This window comes from Equus asinus, chromosome 13 (assembly GCF_041296235.1).
Source record: "Equus asinus isolate D_3611 breed Donkey chromosome 13, EquAss-T2T_v2, whole genome shotgun sequence".
In the NCBI taxonomy this organism is placed as follows: domain Eukaryota; kingdom Metazoa; phylum Chordata; class Mammalia; order Perissodactyla; family Equidae; genus Equus; species Equus asinus.
The window spans coordinates 1,923,382-1,941,327 of record NC_091802.1 but is presented as its reverse complement, the minus strand read 5'-3'; the positions used below and the strand labels follow the sequence as shown (position 1 = coordinate 1,941,327).

General features: G+C 52.7%; 2 protein-coding genes across 3 annotated transcripts; one reads left to right on the top strand and one right to left on the bottom strand.

The window, feature by feature from the left end:
• Positions 1–159: 159 nt before the first annotated feature.
• RASD1 (ras related dexamethasone induced 1) lies at positions 160–3,937 on the top strand. 2 transcript variants are annotated; one of them, XM_044745173.2, is made up of 2 exons: positions 160–2,447; positions 2,807–3,937. In XM_044745173.2, exons 1-2 carry the CDS (start codon positions 2,162–2,164, stop codon positions 3,352–3,354), a joined length of 834 nt encoding a protein of 277 aa, XP_044601108.1. In that variant the 5' UTR covers positions 160–2,161; the 3' UTR covers positions 3,355–3,937. The 2 variants fall into 2 exon arrangements, with proteins under 2 accessions (XP_044601108.1, XP_014711811.2); XM_014856325.3 differs by having other exon boundaries at positions 236–2,447; positions 2,733–3,937.
• Positions 3,938–5,084: 1,147 nt separating this feature from the next.
• Positions 5,085–16,234, bottom strand: MED9 (mediator complex subunit 9). Its single transcript, XM_014856338.3, has 2 exons — positions 15,894–16,234; positions 5,085–7,076 (listed from the first exon to the last, which is right to left on the bottom strand). Exons 1-2 carry the CDS (start codon positions 16,118–16,120, stop codon positions 6,860–6,862), a joined length of 444 nt encoding a protein of 147 aa, XP_014711824.1. The 5' UTR covers positions 16,121–16,234; the 3' UTR covers positions 5,085–6,859.
• Positions 16,235–17,946: the final 1,712 nt, after the last annotated feature.

The following is a 17,946-nucleotide window of genomic DNA, read 5'->3' as shown; positions in this document are numbered from 1 at the left end:
GAGGTGGAAGGCAGGAGAGGGCAGCCTCAACAGGGGCAAGAGAGGTGGGGGTTGGGGGGGGCCCTGTGGGACAACCCCTGCATAAGTGACATCAAGAATCAGCTGGGCTGGGAGCCGTTGACACGTCTTAGATCTGGGTGGTGAGCCCTTGGGTGCTCATCAAGTGATGTGTACCTTTGAAATACCTCATCAACAGTGGGCATGAGGCCTGGGGACAGCGTGGAAAGGGGTGGGGGGAGCCAAGGGCGGTGCTCCTGAGAAGTGGGGCACCAACGTCCCACAGCCAGTAGACATCCCGCGCTGGAGGCAGAGCCACAGTCAGAGGAGGGGGAGAGTAGGTGGTTAGGAGCCAGGACTGCCAGCCCCCTGGGTTCAATCCCCAGCGGTGGTTACTAGCTGAGCAAGTCACTCCCCCTGCTTCAGTTTCTCCATCTGTAAAATGGACACAGTAATAGTTTCCACTCCTCAAGGTCGCCACGAGGAAGGACTTAGAACAGTGCCTGGCATGGAATAAACCCTCTCCTGGCATCACTCTGCAGAGTGTGTGAGACTCTGCTGGAATCCTGGTCATAGAAGGGCTGGACGAGATGGCCTTTGAGGGCGCCCCTGCCCCAGGGCAGCTGCGATTCCACAGGCGCTGTGCAAACAGCTGCGGGGTGCACCCCAGCACTGCCCAGAGCACCCTGACCAGTGTGGATTGGTGGGTGGCACAGCTAAGGGCTCCCTAGCTTTCTCCCAAATCAGACACCGCGGAAGCAAAACGGCACAGCCCCGCCTGCCAGCCGGGGAAACTGCTTTCCCAGGAGCTCCAGGCCGGGGCCAGTTCACTCCAGACGGCCTACTTCCAGGCTGCTTAGCAGCACCAGCCCACTCCTGGTTACTGATCAACCCGCTGCCCCCTGGTTTGCTCCTGACCCCCCCACACCCCGCCAGCCCTGCGCCTCACGGGTCATTTACTGTTGTTGTTACCACCAGGTCCTGCCGCCTAAACGGTTTGCAATTTCTCATCGACGATCATAGAACCAGAACCACCATCTTCCAAAAGAGGAAACAGGCCGAGAGACGGATGGCAAGAGACTGTGCTGTCCGCCCAGGGCTTTCCTGGGCTCAGTCTGTGGCTTTCAGACCCAACTCCCACAACTATAAAATGGGAATGTTGGCCCAAGGGACTCTAAAGGCACAAAATGCTATGGGAGGGGGAGGAGGGGACATTGGCCTAGGCCTGATGGAGGACAGGAAAAGGAGGGGACAGCCCCAGCTGGAAACTGCTGCCAGGCTGCAGAGCATGGCTGCTCGCGGGAGCAGCCTGAGCAGGAGGAACTGAGGCCTGCAGTGGAGCGCGGCGCTGGAGGCGGCTTCTGCCCGGTCCCGGCCTGGCGACCCAAGGCCCGCCCCCGGGAACCCCGCAGACCCCAACCCTGCCGCTGCGCCCGCATGCCAGCCCTGAGCGCGGCCGGCGGGGCCCTGTGCTGCCCTCTGGCGGCCGGAGCCCGCGTCGCTGCCCGGGAACAACCACCCGCTTGCGGACCAAGAGGGGCTGGCGCCCGGCGTCTGCGCTCAGGCCTGAAACCAATGAGGTGCGCACGGGCCTGGGCACGGTTCCTAACACCTGATAAGCACCTTTTATTGCGGGATCGCTATTGTTATTTTCTGGGGAAACTGAGGCCCAAAGAAAGTGTGTGTGTGTGTGTGTGTGTACGTGGTGTGTGTTGATGGTGGGATCCTTGCCTGAAGTCACAGAGGGTCAGAGGCACAGCCAGGAGGACTACAACCCTGACGCCCTTTCGGCCGCTGGGCCCGGCGCAGTGGAAAAGCGCAGGGTCCGCTCACGCCCCGCCCCAGCGGGACCCTGGACTCAGTTTCCTTCTCGCGCTCAGGCAGGAGCTGACAGCGGCCCTCCGAGGTCGCGGGAGGGAGCGGCGGGGGCCCGCGGGGCGTGACGCACCGAGGCTGGGAGGGCGCGGGGCGGGGCGGCCAGGCGGGCTGCATATAAGGGCGGCCGCTGGGCGCGGAGAGCCGGAGCGAGCGACTTCGTCGGAGAGCAGAGCCCGAGCCCCCGCCGGAGCCCGAGCAGAGCCGCCCGGCCGCTCAGCCCCGCGCGCTCCGGCCACCCTCTGCGCTTCTCTCGGCCCCGCCCCCGCCCCCGCGGCCCCTCCGCCCAATGAAACTGGCCGCGATGATCAAGAAGATGTGCCCGAGCGACTCGGAGCTGAGTATCCCGGCCAAGAACTGCTACCGCATGGTCATCCTCGGCTCGTCCAAGGTGGGCAAGACGGCCATCGTGTCGCGTTTCCTCACGGGCCGCTTCGAAGACGCCTACACGCCCACCATCGAGGACTTCCACCGCAAGTTCTACTCCATCCGCGGCGAGGTCTACCAGCTCGACATCCTCGACACGTCCGGCAACCACCCGTTCCCGGCCATGCGGCGCCTCTCCATCCTCACTGGTGAGCCGGGCGGGCGGGCAGCGGGCGCAGGGAGGGGGCTGTGCCCGGGGTAGGGGCGGAGACGCCTCGTCCAAGGGCCCCCGGCCGCGAGCCGAGCTGGGGGCGCGCTCCGCCAGTCCCGCCGCGGCGCGCCAAGTTCTGCCCGCGGAGACGTCAGCGCGCCCCGCGCGAGGCTGCTGGAGCCCCGGTGCCAGGCGGCCGAGCGGCCCCAAAGTCAGCCCAACTTCCGTCGTCCACTTTGCAGCCGCCCTCACCTTGTCCTTTTCTGCGCCGTGTCCCCTCTAGGAGACGTTTTCATCCTGGTGTTCAGCCTGGACAACCGCGATTCCTTTGAGGAGGTGCGGAGGCTCAAGCAGCAGATCCTCGACACCAAGTCTTGCCTCAAAAACAAAACCAAGGAGAACGTGGACGTGCCTCTGGTCATCTGCGGCAACAAGGGCGACCGGGACTTCTACCGCGAGGTGGAGCAGCGCGAGATCGAGCAGCTGGTGGGGGGCGACCCCCAGCGCTGCGCCTACTTCGAGATCTCGGCCAAGAAGAACAGCAGCCTGGACCAGATGTTCCGGGCGCTCTTCGCCATGGCCAAGCTGCCGAGCGAGATGAGCCCAGACCTGCACCGCAAGGTGTCGGTCCAGGACTGCGACGTGCTGCACAAGAAGGCGCTGCGGAACAAGAAACTGTTGCGAGCCGGCAGCGGCGGCGGCGACCGGGGCGACGCCTTCGGCATCGTGGCGCCCTTCGCGCGCAGGCCCAGCGTGCACAGCGACCTCATGTACATCCGCGAGAAGGCCAGCGGTGGCGGCCAGGCAAAGGACAAGGAGCGCTGCGTCATCAGCTAGGAGCCCTGCAACCCCCGCGCCGGCGACAGATCCTAAGGAGGACCTTTTTGTTTAAAAATCAAATCTGACGTCTGGGCGAGCCCGCTGCGCCCCGGCCGCGTGCGCGCGCTGACCGGCGTCTTCCTTCCCGGTGACCCGGGCCCCGCGCACTGGGGAGGCGCAAACGAACCGAGAAGGGACCGTCATCTGCTCTGGAAGGAAAGAGGACTGGCTGACACCGGGAGTCCCCCACCGCGGATTCCCCGTGGGCGCCGCCACGCCCGGACTTGGGGGTGCGGGCCCAGCCGCGGGTGAATTTGTCTTTTCTCATAAAGAGCTAAGAATGGGGAGGGAGTGGAAGTTGATCATCCCGTTAGGCTTGAAGAAACCCGTCCTGGCGGCTGGAGCAGCCGGCAGCACAAATGGGGCATTACCTTGTGCTTCTGGGTTGCCAGGACGGCTGGTGAAAACCTTTGCCCTCCTGAAACGGAGGCCAAGTGACTTGTTTACATTTGTGTGTGAAATTGCACAAAGAAAAAACAAAACATAAAACTTGCACTTTAATAGTAGCTCTGGTATCGTGGACATGAACAAAATCTTACCCAGGTGTTTATACTGTGTGTGTGGTTATTGTTATCGGTTTTTTAATATAAAATAAAACAGAAAAACCTATGCTTTCTTCGCCTTTAGAAACGGCTAGAGGGGAGGGTGAGGAGGGCTGGGCTTTTCCTTCTGTGGAATCAGAAGCTGCCTGACCTGGAGAAGAGCCTGGCCTTCTGGAAGCAGCCCCAGCCCATGGGAGAAAGGCCCCGGAGAAGCCCCACATGGCCGCTGAGCCTTCTACCTGGAGCAGCTCCTCAGAAAACCAGGACGGAACAGGATGCCAGGGGCCGCCCAAGAGATGCAGCTTTCTAGCCATGTACCTGCTTCCTTTTCCCTGGGCCCAGCCGTTGTATTCTACACTCAGTGCAGGCTGAGTGACAGTGTCACACCTAAACCTCTCAGATGGTCTGAAGGGTCACTCAGGCCCTGCTGGCACATATGGGAAATGGAACCTCGAGAGACTGATCTGGCCTTAGGCTGGGGCGGGACCCTGGGCCCTGGACTCCTCTCAGGGTCTGCCCCGGGGCTGTCTGGAGACAGTTAAAATCACCCATCTTCCTGTGCCCTGCCAGCTCCAGGAAGCTCGCTGCCCCGGGGTGGGGGTCCAGCACCCTTCTCTGCCTTGCTGTCTCCTTTTCGCAGCAGTTGAGGGCATCTGCTCCCGACTCGGGGTGCAACTCTCTGCTGCTCACAACTGTGCAAGCCTGGGGCGAGTGACACGTGCCGAGCCTCAAATTCCTCCCCTGTGAAACACAGAGAACATCCCCAGCACAGGGCTGCTGCGAGGAGCAAGCGTGATGTCGGGAAAGCATTCAGTGCAGAGCCTGCCACCCAGGAACCCAAGTAATGGGTGGCTCCATGAGGGTGCTCAGCCCAGTGAGGAGCACCTAATATCGTCCTGGGGAGGGAGTTCACCCCTGCTCTGGGGAGGGTTGTGCCCCGCCAGGATGGACCCACCTCCACGCCAAGGGATGGCCTGGGGGACCAAGCACAGGCAGGCAGGATGACCCCCCCAGGACAACTGCACTCTTGGGGACAGACAGGTGCCACTCCTGGGAGGCGTTACTGGTTGGCCGCTTAGCGGCATGTGCTGGGGGAGGGGGGCGCGGAGCGCAGACTCCGTCTTTGGTCAGCAGAGTGAGTGTTTTCTTCTCAACTACCTGAAAGAGACATCCCACTATCAACTCCTCAGTACAAAACCAAGTTGTCCCGAGAGCAGAGCACAAGTTCCTTTAATTACACTCCAGAAAGATCTCACCAGTCACAACACTGGATGTAGGAAGGGGCCCTCTCCCTCGGCCCCGGGGAGCCCCAGTCGGGTTCGCCTCGCAGCAGCCGCAACAGTCTGTGTTTCTGTGCGCTCCGTGTTTCACGCTATCTGCTCAGAGCCTTCAAGCCGGCCCGCACTTCAGAGCACCGAAATCTCAGGGAAATAAGTGACTCAGTTAACTACCAGTCCCAAGGTGGAACTGGTCCAACAAGTGACGACCCACCTGAACCCAGAGCCTGCTCTTCTCTCTAAAGCCACCATGACCGGAGAGCCCCCTTCCCACATCCCACATCCCTGGGTTCCCAGTGTGAGCCATTTCCTGACAGGTGCCTGCAGTCCACAGAGATGGGACCCTTGCTGAAAACATCTTCGACCAGTGTTCCTGCCAACGAGGTTGGTCAGCCAGCATCTGGTAAGCCCCGAATTGGTCAGCACAGGCTATGTGGCCATTTCTGGACCTAAACACTACTCGGTCACCTGTCACCTCATCCTTAAGGGCAAGGGCAAGAACATCTCTTACCTCCGTCTGATGGCCAAGGGAAGAGCACAGACACAATATGCCATGGGGAAGAAACGAGGGTGGTTACCAACACTTGTGAGGAGGACTTGGCTGCAAAACTTCCAGGTACAGCTCGCCCCACCCCTTCAGAACTGATTCTGAACTCTAGAGCCACATCTAGCCGAGGGACACCAGACCTGTCACCTAGAGCCGCCCTCCTTGGGACCCAGGTCAATCACGCACACCCCTGTCCGCAGTGCACTAAGTGCTCGTGGTTGGCTCTTTAGTGAGAAGGCCAGAGGGGAAATGATGTTTTAAACCAGGACAATGGGAACCTAAGTGCTGCAAGAGGCACGGTCTGCTCCCCTGGAAACCCCTGAGCCCGCAAAGAAACAACAGTACCCTGCGGCCCGTGGGAAGCCCTGCGGGGTTTCAAGTGGTTCGGCTGTTCCTGGGCATTAAACGGCTACACAGGGTGACTGAGGGGGACAGGAAATGAAGGGAGCAGGAGCTAAAAGTAAGAACACGTAGGTGGCAGAGAACTTGGAGATGGCCCGGCCCGGCAGGGCTCCAGGCTGACCCCCCACAGACACAGTGACAGTCACTGGCTCAAACATAAAACCAAACTGTGTGGGGGGCGGGGGGGGAAGCCACCCTGTAGGCTTTCAAAACAATGTGCATTCTCTCAGTGCCTTCTTTTACCATTTTAAATCTATGCCATATGAACGCAGGCCTAATTTGTCCAGTGAATTCTAGGCAAGTGTTTCACCACACTGCTGTTAACAGAACAAAATGTACCTGGTACGCACTGATCATATCCAGGGGGCGGGAGGGGCGGGAGGGCAGGAAGCAGAGAGGAGCCGCCTCCTTTCCTACTGTGCTCTTCAGATCTGCGGGCGGAGCCTGAATGCACAGCAGATGGCCCCCTCCCCAGAGGCAGGGGTGGAGTCCTCCACCCCCTCCCCAGCCTCTAGGAACATTCCTCCTTTCCAGCAGGCACTTGAGTCAGCACACATCTAGACATATGTTAATATACAAGGAAGCCCAAAGAAGTCAGGCTGGCCAGTCGGCTGCTCGCACTGCCAGGTTCAGCTTGCCCCATCTGGCTACAAAGGTCAGAGCTAGGGTCTGCAAGAACCACACTCCGAGGGAGCGGTGGGGAAGACAGCAAGGCCTCGTGCCCTCCTCTTCTTCTCTCGGGCATCCCTTGAAGCCAGCCTGTCTACTCCTTGGGGACCTCAAACATGCAGAGGCTCTTGTACTTCTGCAGAAGTTCGCTCTTGGTCCTGACTTGCTCCCGGAGGCTGTGCAGCTGTTGCTGCTGCTGCTCAGGGCTCAAGTGGATGCCAGGCATGCTGCTGATGACCTTTCGCATCTCCTGGAACTTGGCTTTGAGGGCGTTCAGGTCCTGGTGGATGTCCGGGCTGTCTTTGTCCATGCTGCAGGGGCAGAGGGCGGTCGTTAGCAATCGCAGCTCAGACTGAGGCAACGCCTGGCTTCCCTCCTGTGCACCCCACAAAACCTGCCGTCTAGTGTCACTGTCTTTTAGAATGCCTGTTTTCTGCGTGTGTCCCCTTACTAGGCTGTGTGCCCAGAGCAAAGGGACTGGTTCTTTCCTACACAGCCTCAGGGCAGGCATGTGGTAGCTGCTCAGCACAGGCACCCCGCCCCGAGCGGTGCCTGCGCAGCCCCTCTCACGGCCCTCCCGCAAAATCAGAGGCTTAGAGGGTATGGACTGTGGCTGCCTCGGGCACAGCTATATCCCTTGTTCCTGGCCAGTCCCTGGGGACTGTGGGCACCCAAGTAACACTTGCTGAAAGAATGAACGCTTGGCAAATAAGTTCATAAATGTCTGTAAAATGAATAAACAAACCATTACCAGTATTAGCTGACAAATGGCAGGCAAAACTTGCTGAAATACTACATTTCGTCTGATTTGAGCCATTTCCAGGCCAGCCAGGAGACTTTATCAGCCAGCAGGAGCTAATTTTAGCTGATGTTTTGATGCCTGCTTCTGTTAACATAAAGACTAACTTCCACAGAGCTATTCATAAATTTTACATCAGTTACAAGCCATCGGGAATTCTTCAGCAGGTGCCAGTTCCCTACCACAGTCATGCAGGCTGCCTGCCTTCAGGTCAAGCTCATTTTCAATGCAGAATCATTCACTTCATCTCACAGCTATTATTAGCTGCCCAGAGATCCATGCCCCCCTGTCACTACTAAATTAAAAACAGAACAAGAACAAAAACCTTCACCGAACATCAAAGCAGCAGCCTGCCAGTCGCTCTTATACATTTTTTAAAACTTAGTAAGTGGATGAGCTTTTGAAAACAAGCAGTTGAGACTAAAAACTAAAAGCCAATTCAGTAGGCTGTTCTAAAAGTCACCCATTAAGGCATAAGAGGGGAAAACTGTCAATGATCATTCATTTTTTTAAATAAGTGTTCATCCCTGATGGGAAATTTCAACCCAGATGGTGCTAATTCACGCTTACTATTCATCATTTCTCTGCTTACGCAGACAGAATAGCCCCCCTTCCTGGAGGTCCATCGGTTAGGGCTCATATCTGGCAAATGAGACGGCCACCAGGGCCTGCTCACTATTTATTACTAGCTCTAACTCAGACGCAAGAGATGGAGAATCAGTCATTTATTCTAGGGAATGAATGGCTAGCCAGACACTTGTTGTCATTTGACGCCCTCAGTTTAGACAGACCTTTAATGGTATACCTAATCCCAGTGTCTAGGGAGGAGTAACTGGTATTCAAGAGAACTACAAATCATTCAGAGGGAAGCCAAAAGGGAGCATCTTTTACTTCTCTTAGATCTCAGCTCACATCCACAATTCTGGACAGAAACCATCTGGACTTCTGAAATCATTACACTTGGATGGCATATGTGTTAACACATTGTTACTGGTTTAAGTCCCACGGGAGTTTTGAAATTAAAATTACATTTTAAGAAAATGGATTCACATCACGTGACTCTGAAAGAACACAGTAAAAGCAAACAAAAATACACAAAATAAAAATTTGGAAGGAAGTTATGATAATCCAGTTTTGCAAGTAAACATAACCTGGCCCAAAAGATTTAATTCTGAAAGTAAAAAGTGGGCCTTGTTTAAGATGATCATTTCTGAAAACTTCCAAACCTCAAGGGCTGTCCATTCTTTACCTGGTGGACTTCTGGTAAAGGAGAGTCTCCAGAGAATAAAGGAGCCATATGAAAAGCCCACCCGGAGGGGAGCGGAGCTGAAAGGGGGCCACGCAGCCCACAGCGAGGCCCAGTCTGCAGCAGCTTCTCAGCCTGCCCTCGGTGGCAGAGGGAAATAACGGGGAGCTCCTGGGGTGAGGAAAACACTCTATTCAGGAACTGGCTTGGAACAAGTGGGAACCTGCTAGGCCAGGATGACTGTGAAACACTCAAGCCGAAAGAAAAGAGGCCCAGACATCAAGGGAATAAAAGCAGAAAGCTCCAAATGGGCGTGCCTTTGTGTTCAGTGTTAGTCATCATCCAACTTTAGAAGGAAAAACAAAGGAGACTAGGTCAGGACGAGAAGCACAAAAATACAAACCAGGGCGAGGTTAGGGCACTGTGGACCGGGCTACCAGCTTTTAAAAGGCGGACAAAAACACTACCACAGTGGCTTGACGGACAGGCCGCTTCCTGCTGGTCCTTTGTGCACACCATTTCAGCAGTGCACACAGACGTTCTGCATGGTGTCACCAGAGTCCGGGCACGTATCACAGGTTTAGGTGGGTGAGTCCAAGAACGATGCTTAGCGTAGGTGCTAAGCACAGCACAGCTTTCACTTTTTGTACAGGTGCTTTGGGACTTGAAGATGCAAACTGGCAACAACTGAGCAAGTGTGTCCACTGGTAACGCAGAAGCAAAAGGACCCATCAGGTCACAGAAGCCAACCTCCTCCCAAACCTGAGAGTCACTTCTTTTGACCTGCCAGTGGCATCTAAGTCAGTTTCCCATTTCTCCCTCCTCTTGCCTCTACTCTCCTAGCTGACCTGCCCTGGGATTGGTCCTTCTCACCCTCTCCTCCTCCCACACTAACTTCAGTGACTGGCATTTTTTTTACATAGTGGGGTTTTTTAAATGACAGTAATAGGTGCTTGAGGGCAAAAATTTAAAAATGACAGACACTCAAGGCTTAGAAAAGGAAAGTCCCTCTAATCCCACATCCCAGAAACAACCTCTGTTAACATGTGGCACACGTTCTTTCAGATTACTTCGACAAATACAGTAACGTGCAAACACAGTCATCCCTTGGTACCCGGGGAGGGGGGGATAGGTTCCAGGACCCCCGCAGATACCAAAATCCACAATGCTCGAGTCCTTTCTATAAGATGGCATAGTATTGCATATAACCTATGCATATCTTCCTATATACTTTAAATCATCTCTAGATTACTTATAATACCTAATACAATGTAAATGCCATGTGAATAGTTGTTATACTGTATTGCTTAGGGAATAATGACAAGAAAAAAAAAGTCTGTACACGTTCAGTACAGGCGCAACTATCCTAGGCCTTTCGATCGCGGCTGGTCGAACCCATGCACGTGGAACTGCAGATACAGAGGGCCAACTGTACACACATACTTGTTTGTTATTTTGACAAAAACGTGACCACACACGGTTCTGATTCTTGCTTTTCTCCCTTAACAATGTACCTTAGATGTCTTTCCATGTTAACACATACATACAGCTAAACTATTCGGCTGTTGATGGGTATTTGGATGTTTGCTATTTATCACTTGCTATCAGAATGGCTATGAACATTTTGTACCTATATCTGTATGTAATTGTGCGAATATTTACTAAGATAATTTCCTAGAAGTTGGATTTCCAGGTCAAAGGTTATGTATATTAAAATTTTTGACAGATTACCAAAATGCCCTCCAAAAAACTTGTACTGATGTACACTTCCTGTGGCCACAGACGCCACACTTGTCCTCCCACCCTCGGCTATTAGCGATCCAGCACCATCTGTGTCTCCCTGCCCAGCTCTGCCAGCACCTAAGGGGCCTTTGCAAGAGGGGCTTTGAACTCACAGCCTCGCTTTTATCTGCTCACAGGGTTACCTGTGAAAAACCATCTTTTTAGGGAGGAGTAAAAGATTCTGCTGCTAAAAGAAGTTTGGAAATAACACTGCTCTACAAAATAACCCAGAATGTATTCATCCACTCCCACCTCTTTCAACGCTGAGAACTACACCCAAGGCCAGCCTGAAATTCCTTCCTGAATTTCAGCTCCCTTGCTCCAACAGTTACAAAGCGTTTTCTCCCTGGAGTCTGGGAGACCCGCAAATGCCAGAGTGAACTCCCTGCCTCCTCAGCACGTCCCATCTCAGATGGAGGGCGCCCTGTCCACCGCACGGTGCTGCCCTCCCACACACACTTCCGTGGACCCCACTGTTCACCCAGCCACCAGTCCTGCCACCTCCTCCTGCATACCCCTCAAGTCCACCCTGCCTCCTCCTCCCACTGTCACCAATATCCTGTAGCCCCAGGTCCTCTCCTCCTCCTAAACCCCTCTGCCCCACCTACCTTTACAAAACCCAAGTCTGAGCTCACAAACTTCAGATGCTTGCCCAACTCCCCGACAATACCTGCCAGGCAGGTTCACACTGTGAGGGTGGTCAGTCACCCAGGACCACCCACAAGTGGCCTCCAAACTTTCCAGGCTCAAAGTCCCACTCCTCCCAAACCCAGCATCAGCACTCCACCGTGGCATTTGTGGCGCTGCACTGAGTGACTGCTGGCCTGGGCACCTGCCTTCGTGGAGCCTGCGTTCCAGCAGGTGCTCAGGGAGTTGTGCTGCACCGACAGAGGCAGAGCGGCAGAGAAGCAGCGAGGCCCATGAGCAGGCCAGAGGCCGTCCCCGAGACAGGCCACAAACACCCCCGTCTGGGCACGCGTCCTCTTCACCGGGGCTTGGCTTCAGGAGAGGAAGTGAGCAGCAGAGAGGGCTCAGGGAGACAAGCGCAGACAGGACCCGTGCAGCCAGTGCGGTCACCTCCCTGCTGCTGTGGGGGCTCTTCCTGCACAACCAGAGGCCAGGACTCGGCCGGTGTGGAAGGCCAGCCATATTAAAACAGACACTTATGTGTGAAGAAGTAGGTCAGAAACACCCCATTCCCACAAGAGAGGCCTTGCTGACCGGCCCCAACAACAAATGGCCTTGTTTGAAGCCATGTGGCCCCAGCTTAAGGGTAAAGGACAACGTAGTGTTCGTCACTTAACCACCTCCGCAGTGTCAAAGTTGCCTCCCCTCTACCTACCCAGCACCCTAAAAAATATTAAAGAACTAAAAAACTTAATTTAAAAAAGTGTTTCAGTACCCATGTTGACAGAACACTTTTACTAGGCGAGCCAAATCATCGGGCAAGGCAGTGAGTGACAACTGCAATTCAGAATTCCGAGGTTGGGACACAGTTCCAGACTCAGATTAGATTTGGCAAGTTTGAAGGGAAAAAACATTATAACTTTCCCCGGTCCAACAAGCCTCCTTTCGTTCCTCGTTTATGATGCATGCACTTCTATAATGAGGTTTCTACCCATACCAGGAAAGGCCTCCGAGGGGATCTATAAAATTTCTTAGAGGAATAAAAGTGAGATTGTTTTTTCCTCTTTCCTCATTCTTTAATAATAACATAAACGTGTAGTTTTAATCATTCATTCGATTATGGGGAGGCAAATGTGTGTGGTGATGGACAGTAATTAGTTTTTGGGTGGACGATGTAATCTACACAGAAATCAAAACATATAACGACATACACCTGAAACTGATATAATGTTATAAACCAACATTACCATAATAAAAAAAAAAAAAGAAAGCAGGGAAAATACTGAATGTTCAACAACAGGAGTGGGGAGATGCGGCTAACTGGGAAAAAGCTGCCCCCCCCCATCAAAATAAATTCTAGAAGCATCAAAGAATTAAAAGCAAAAAATGAAACCATAAAAGTCCTAGGAAAAAGGGATCAATATCTATCATTTTATTAGCGTTTGAAGGCCTTTCTAACTAGGACCAAAACTCGGAATCCATAAAGAAAAAGCTTAACAAATCTGCCTACATAAAATGATATGCTTCTGAATGACAAAAAAATACCAGGAACAAAGTCAAAGGAAAAGCAACAACTTGGAGGAAATATTTACAGTACACTTAAAAAGGCATACTTTCCTTAATTTACAAAGAGCTCAGAAAAAGAAGAATGAAGAGAAAAATGGACAGTTAATAGAGAAACAATACAAATGACATATAAAGTTGCATATGAAAAGATGCTTTACTGTATATAATAAAAGACATAGATTGCTACAATGCATCCTTTCTGACCTATCAGATTAGCCAAAGTTAAAAGGTTAATAGTGATAGCAGGGATGTGGGAAAAAGACACAAATACACTGTTGTGAAGTATAAATTGGTGCATTCTTCTTGAATTTGCTAAGTCACCAAAACTTTAAATTCACATACCCCGTGGCCAGAAATGTACGCTTCAGAGACTCTCAAGAGTTCACAAGACGGCATTTACAAAGAGGGTCCCCGTAGCACTGACTGTGACCGCCAACGCCAGAAACAGCGTGAGCATCCTTGCTCAGATAAACAGCATATTCATCAGGTGGAATGTTACGCAGTTTCGGGACAAGGGAGGGAGAGGCTCACCTGCCATTTTATATCTATGGCTACTCTTTGAATATATCTAAACTTCAATTTTTTTTAATACTTTCTGGGTCATAGATTTATGTGCCATTTTAGGTTTATTGAAGCATCCAGGTTACAGGACGGTGCTTTGAAGCAACAGCTAAAAAGATGTAGCACTCTAAATTTAGCGATAGTTATCAAAATCAAAAATGTATGTACCATCCACTCCAGCAATTCCACTGCTGAGGATTTACCGCATCGTAAACTTACTCAAACACAAGGATGCTGACCCCAGCGCTGCTGGTAATGGTAAAAATTAGAACAGCTAAAAGTCCTTACACTGAAGACTAGTTACATAATTTGTGGTGCAGCCACCTCATTGAGGAAGATTTTCATGTGTGCGTATGGAAAGGCATCCAAGACAGACCAGTCAGTGAAAAAAGCAGAGTACCGCCTCATCTCCACGTGTGCACCTTTTTGAAAAGACAAGCGCATCCACTTCCTGGGAGGCTGCTTAAAGGAGTAACAGCAGGTGCTGCTGGGAAGGGAACTTAGGGGAGGGAATCCTTTTCTCATTTTACATATTTCTGAATTTGCAATTGTTACTTTTTCTACACAAAAAATGTTTAAAAACCTAAGATGTAGTACTCTGAATTCTTTGTGAGAACAAGGAAGGCTAAACTCACTGCAGCTTTTACCGCCTCATTCATGCCCTGGCAAGCAGGAAACGCGGCGCGAAGCCACGGTCAAAGGCGCTTCTGCCAACCAGGCGCTGCTGGGTGGGTTAGCCCTTGGCCATCTGCTTTGTGGCAATTCTCTCCTCTCTTGCACTTTTGGCGTTTATGCTTTACAAAAAGAAAAAACCTTTTCACTGCCCTTTTAGAGGAAACAAAGACAAACACATGTAATCAATCCACCCTCTTTAACAGGAGGATGCTCTTGAGTAGAACCCAGAACAATATTATGATTTAAGTATTATTAGTTCCATTTCCCAAGAGAAAAAGAGGCTCAGAGAAGCTAAGCTGTTTGACCATGGTCACCTAGTCAGTACATTATAAAACCACAGTTTGAACCCATCATTTGGGGTCCGTTATTATTATTCATATATTACAGGTAAGAAAATCAGGCCTAGAAAGGTTACATATTCACCAAGAATACAAGGCAACCAAGCGTCAGCACGAGATTTGAATCCAAGACTATCTGACTTCAAAACCCATGTTCTCTCTGGTGCACCTTACTGCCCCATCTTTAAGGTTAGCCCAACTCAGCTGCTCTCCCGGGGCTTACGAACATACTCGCAGGGGTCCAAAAGCTGTCCCTGAGAACGTGTACATTTTGTGTTTTCATTTTTCCACATTTTCCTTAAAACCAGTCTAAGTAGATATGGATGAATGTGGAGAGCCCCTTTACAATCCAGCACTGCGCTGGGACGGCAGCGTCTGCACCTGCAGCTGCGTTTGCGACCTCACTGCGGCCGAGCGGCGCTACTGCACGGGCGCGGCTACGAGAACAGAACAGTCCGCCTGAGCCCATACACAGCATGGTCACCCCGGGTGCAGCCAAGGGAAGTCAGGGTCTAAAGTGAGAACAAAGGCTTTGTGTTATTTGAAAAGTGGTGGAAGCATCAGGTCAGCCCACATCCAGTGAACCTAGTCTGGCTAAGCTTAGAGGGTGGGCCATGAACACCACTTTCATGTTGTGAGTAGAAGTTCCATTTCAGCAAAACATCCAAGAGCACATTAATGTTCACTTGAATGTTACTGCAGCAGGAATTTTTGTTTTAATTTACTTTGTTTTGGTTTTTAACAGCTGAATAAGAGTTACAAGCCTAGGAGTTTACACCTAGTATCATGAGGATGTAAGTAACAGTAAAAATAATTTAGGCAAACATGGGAATCAGGGAGACTTTTCATTGTGTTCCTTTTTCTTCCCCTTTTGTTTGAAAACTGACTAGCCTAAAGACTGGTCAAAAGGGGGACAGTCACCCCTTTGAGACTATGTTAGAACAAAGGTAGTACTACAGGGACGGATTCTGGTGGGGCAACCTCCGCCTTTGTTTTCTTTAATGTTTCCCATCATCACTCCTCCAACAGTTCTGAATTACAGGTAATTTCCGTTCGTGTCTTTTTTCCTTCTAACTCATGAGCACTGTGGGGGTGAGAAGTTGGCCCTTTTTACTCTGCACGTCCCACAGCACTGAGCAGTGTGCCACACAGGGAAGACGATCCGTATCTGTTGGATCTGTTGAAAAAAAGAAGCCAAGTGAGTGTTACCCCTATGTCACAGGGGAAAACCGAGGCTCAGAAGCCTGACCCGCTCCAGATCAGCAGGGCGCACACTCGAGCGGTACGACTGCGGAGCCGCGCATCTGGTCGCTAAGCTGGCTCCGTTTTCGAGAACCTCGCCTGGCCATCCATCACGAGGGCCGGCAACGCCAGGGCTCAAAGCGTGTGCTGAACTCGCGGGCCGAGCCGGTGCGGTCCCGGGAGAGGCCTCGTCCCCCGGGCCTCTTCCCCGTCTGCAGGATGGGGGCGCACCCGAGAGCGCGCCGACGAGAAGCGGGAGGGCGATCGGTGCTGGTCCTCTCGCGGCCCTTACCATTTGATGATGTTGTGAACCAACGGTAAGAAGGAGAAGTTCTCCTCCTCCTTCACGCCCGCCGGGGACTGGGGCCGCGGCGCCGGAGACTGCTGAGGCGGAGGCGCGGCGACCGGCGGCGGCGCCTGCGGAGGCAGCAGCGGCTTCGTCTCGGGCAGCGGCGGGTCGGCCGACGGCGGTAACGCATCCTCGACCTGTCGCCCGGCGGCCACCCCGGCGGAGGCCATGGCGCTCGGGACTCGGCCAGTCGCACAGGTAGCAGGACCCGAGCGGTCAGCCCGCCGAAAGCGTCGCGGACCTCAACGTCACCACCGCGCGCCCGTGGGGGCGGGACCCGGAGGCAGGCTGTGAGCATGCGCACCAGGGCGTGGGGCGGGGCAAAGGCACGGGGCGGGGCGGCTGTTACTAGGCAACAGGCGGCGGGCGTGTCTGCGGCGGCCCGGATTTGGCTGTGTCAAGAGAGCTAAATTATTAAGCAGTCAGAAGATTTATTTCAGACATAACATCGTATTCCTATTCACGTTACGAAGAGGGTCCAAAAGCAGCTAATACAGGAAGCGTTGAGATAAATAACACCCAGCACGGCCCCGCCCTTGGAGGCCTCCGGAGGAACTCACTTGAACTGCGCGCAGAGTGGACCACACGTGCGGAACACCTGCTGTGTGTAGGGCACCGGGCCTGCGGGCGTCGAGAATCCAGAGGTGAAGGACCTGCAGTTCCTCCACCGCGCAGGAGCCTCCAGGAGGACAGGCAGCAACCCTGACCGGGTGGATCGTGCCAGAGCGTGTGCCGCAGAGACGAAGAAATTGTGTCCGTCACAGCTCCGCAAGGCTGAATAGGGAGGAACTAATAATTCAACATTTAATATGCACCTCCTGGATAACAGACGCTGTGCTAAATGTACGGGGAGAAGATGGGGAGGCTGCCCTAACGTCAGTGCAAAGTAGAAGGGGATCAGTGCCCGGAATAAATGCCATATCCTGGAGAAAGTCAAAGTCAGGTACTCTCCATACTTGTGGGCCAGTTTCTTAAGCCCCTAGGTTCCAGTTTCCTCGCCTCTATAATCTTCTTTAGTTCAGGGTAATGGCAGAGTGTAAACTGCTTTCTAATTTCAGATACGTGGCTGACCTCTGAAGGTCCCGTTTACATGGGGACCTCCTAGGATCCCAGGCCAAAGCTGGCTACTTTTGGTAGATTTGTGGTTATGTTCCTCAAAACAGGTATGATATGGGAACTGTACAATACATTTCTCTGCAGTGGGGACACTGATCCTAAGTTTAGCTAGTGATTGGAAGAAGACGGGAGCCAGGAGAGCCCCATCCTTCCTTCGTCTAGCGTCATGGGCCTTAAAGAGAGACAAGGAAGCCCACATCCAGGTAGCAAGATGAGCAGTAGCACTTAAGAGCAAGGTGGTCAATCTCAAGGAAAGCATCAATGCTGATATTTTCAGATGCATCAGGAGGGCTTTATGGAGGCAGATGCTAGGGGAGCAAGAACGTAGAGCAAAGTAGATGTTGGAGGGTGCGCTGTAGATGCTCTTTAGTAATGGGCCTCAGTGCAGCTTTCTTCAGCAAGAGCTTCCCAGAGCACTCCAGAGGGATTGCAAGGGGAGGGAGAAGGCTGCAGGGTTTTCTTCCTCCGAACCGTGGACCTCTCCACCTAAGGGAAGAGTTCAAGAGTCATGGTAGATAGCGGAGGAGGAGGCTTGTTGCGATAGGACCAGATGGACTTGAAAAGACTGTACAGCCTTGGAGTCATCTAGGGAAAACAATGATGCTATAATAATAACAGTAATTACCACAACTACTGTGCAATAAAAGTAGGGACAAGGAATAGAGTCACAGTCATTATCTCATTTAATCCACAAAAGAGCACTAGAAGTAGATGTTAGTATCTGTAGTTTATAGATGAGGAAACTGAGGCTTACAGTGGGTTAAGATACTTGCCCTGGGTCACACAGTTTGCTTGACACCAAGCCTCTGGTCTTAACCAACACATAGGAGACCTCAGGTCCCTACCAGTTCTGTAACTTTATGATTTAAAATGTTACAGT

What these genes read in the sequence shown, in the direction of transcription:
- MED9 (XM_014856338.3), bottom strand. Translation starts at nt 16,120, where the DNA reads ATGGCCTCCGCCGGGGTGGCCGCCGGGCGACAGGTCGAGGATGCGTTA. An exon ending in GTTCACAACATCATCAAATG is followed by an intron (nt 7,077 to 15,893) that starts GTAAGGGCCGCG and finishes CTGCCCCTGCAG; the next exon opens with CATGGACAAAGACAGCCCGG.
- RASD1 (XM_014856325.3), top strand. Translation starts at nt 2,162, where the DNA reads ATGAAACTGGCCGCGATGATCAAGAAGATGTGCCCGAGCGACTCGGAG. An exon ending in GCGCCTCTCCATCCTCACTG is followed by an intron (nt 2,448 to 2,732) that starts GTGAGCCGGGCG and finishes TGTCCCCTCTAG; the next exon opens with GAGACGTTTTCATCCTGGTG.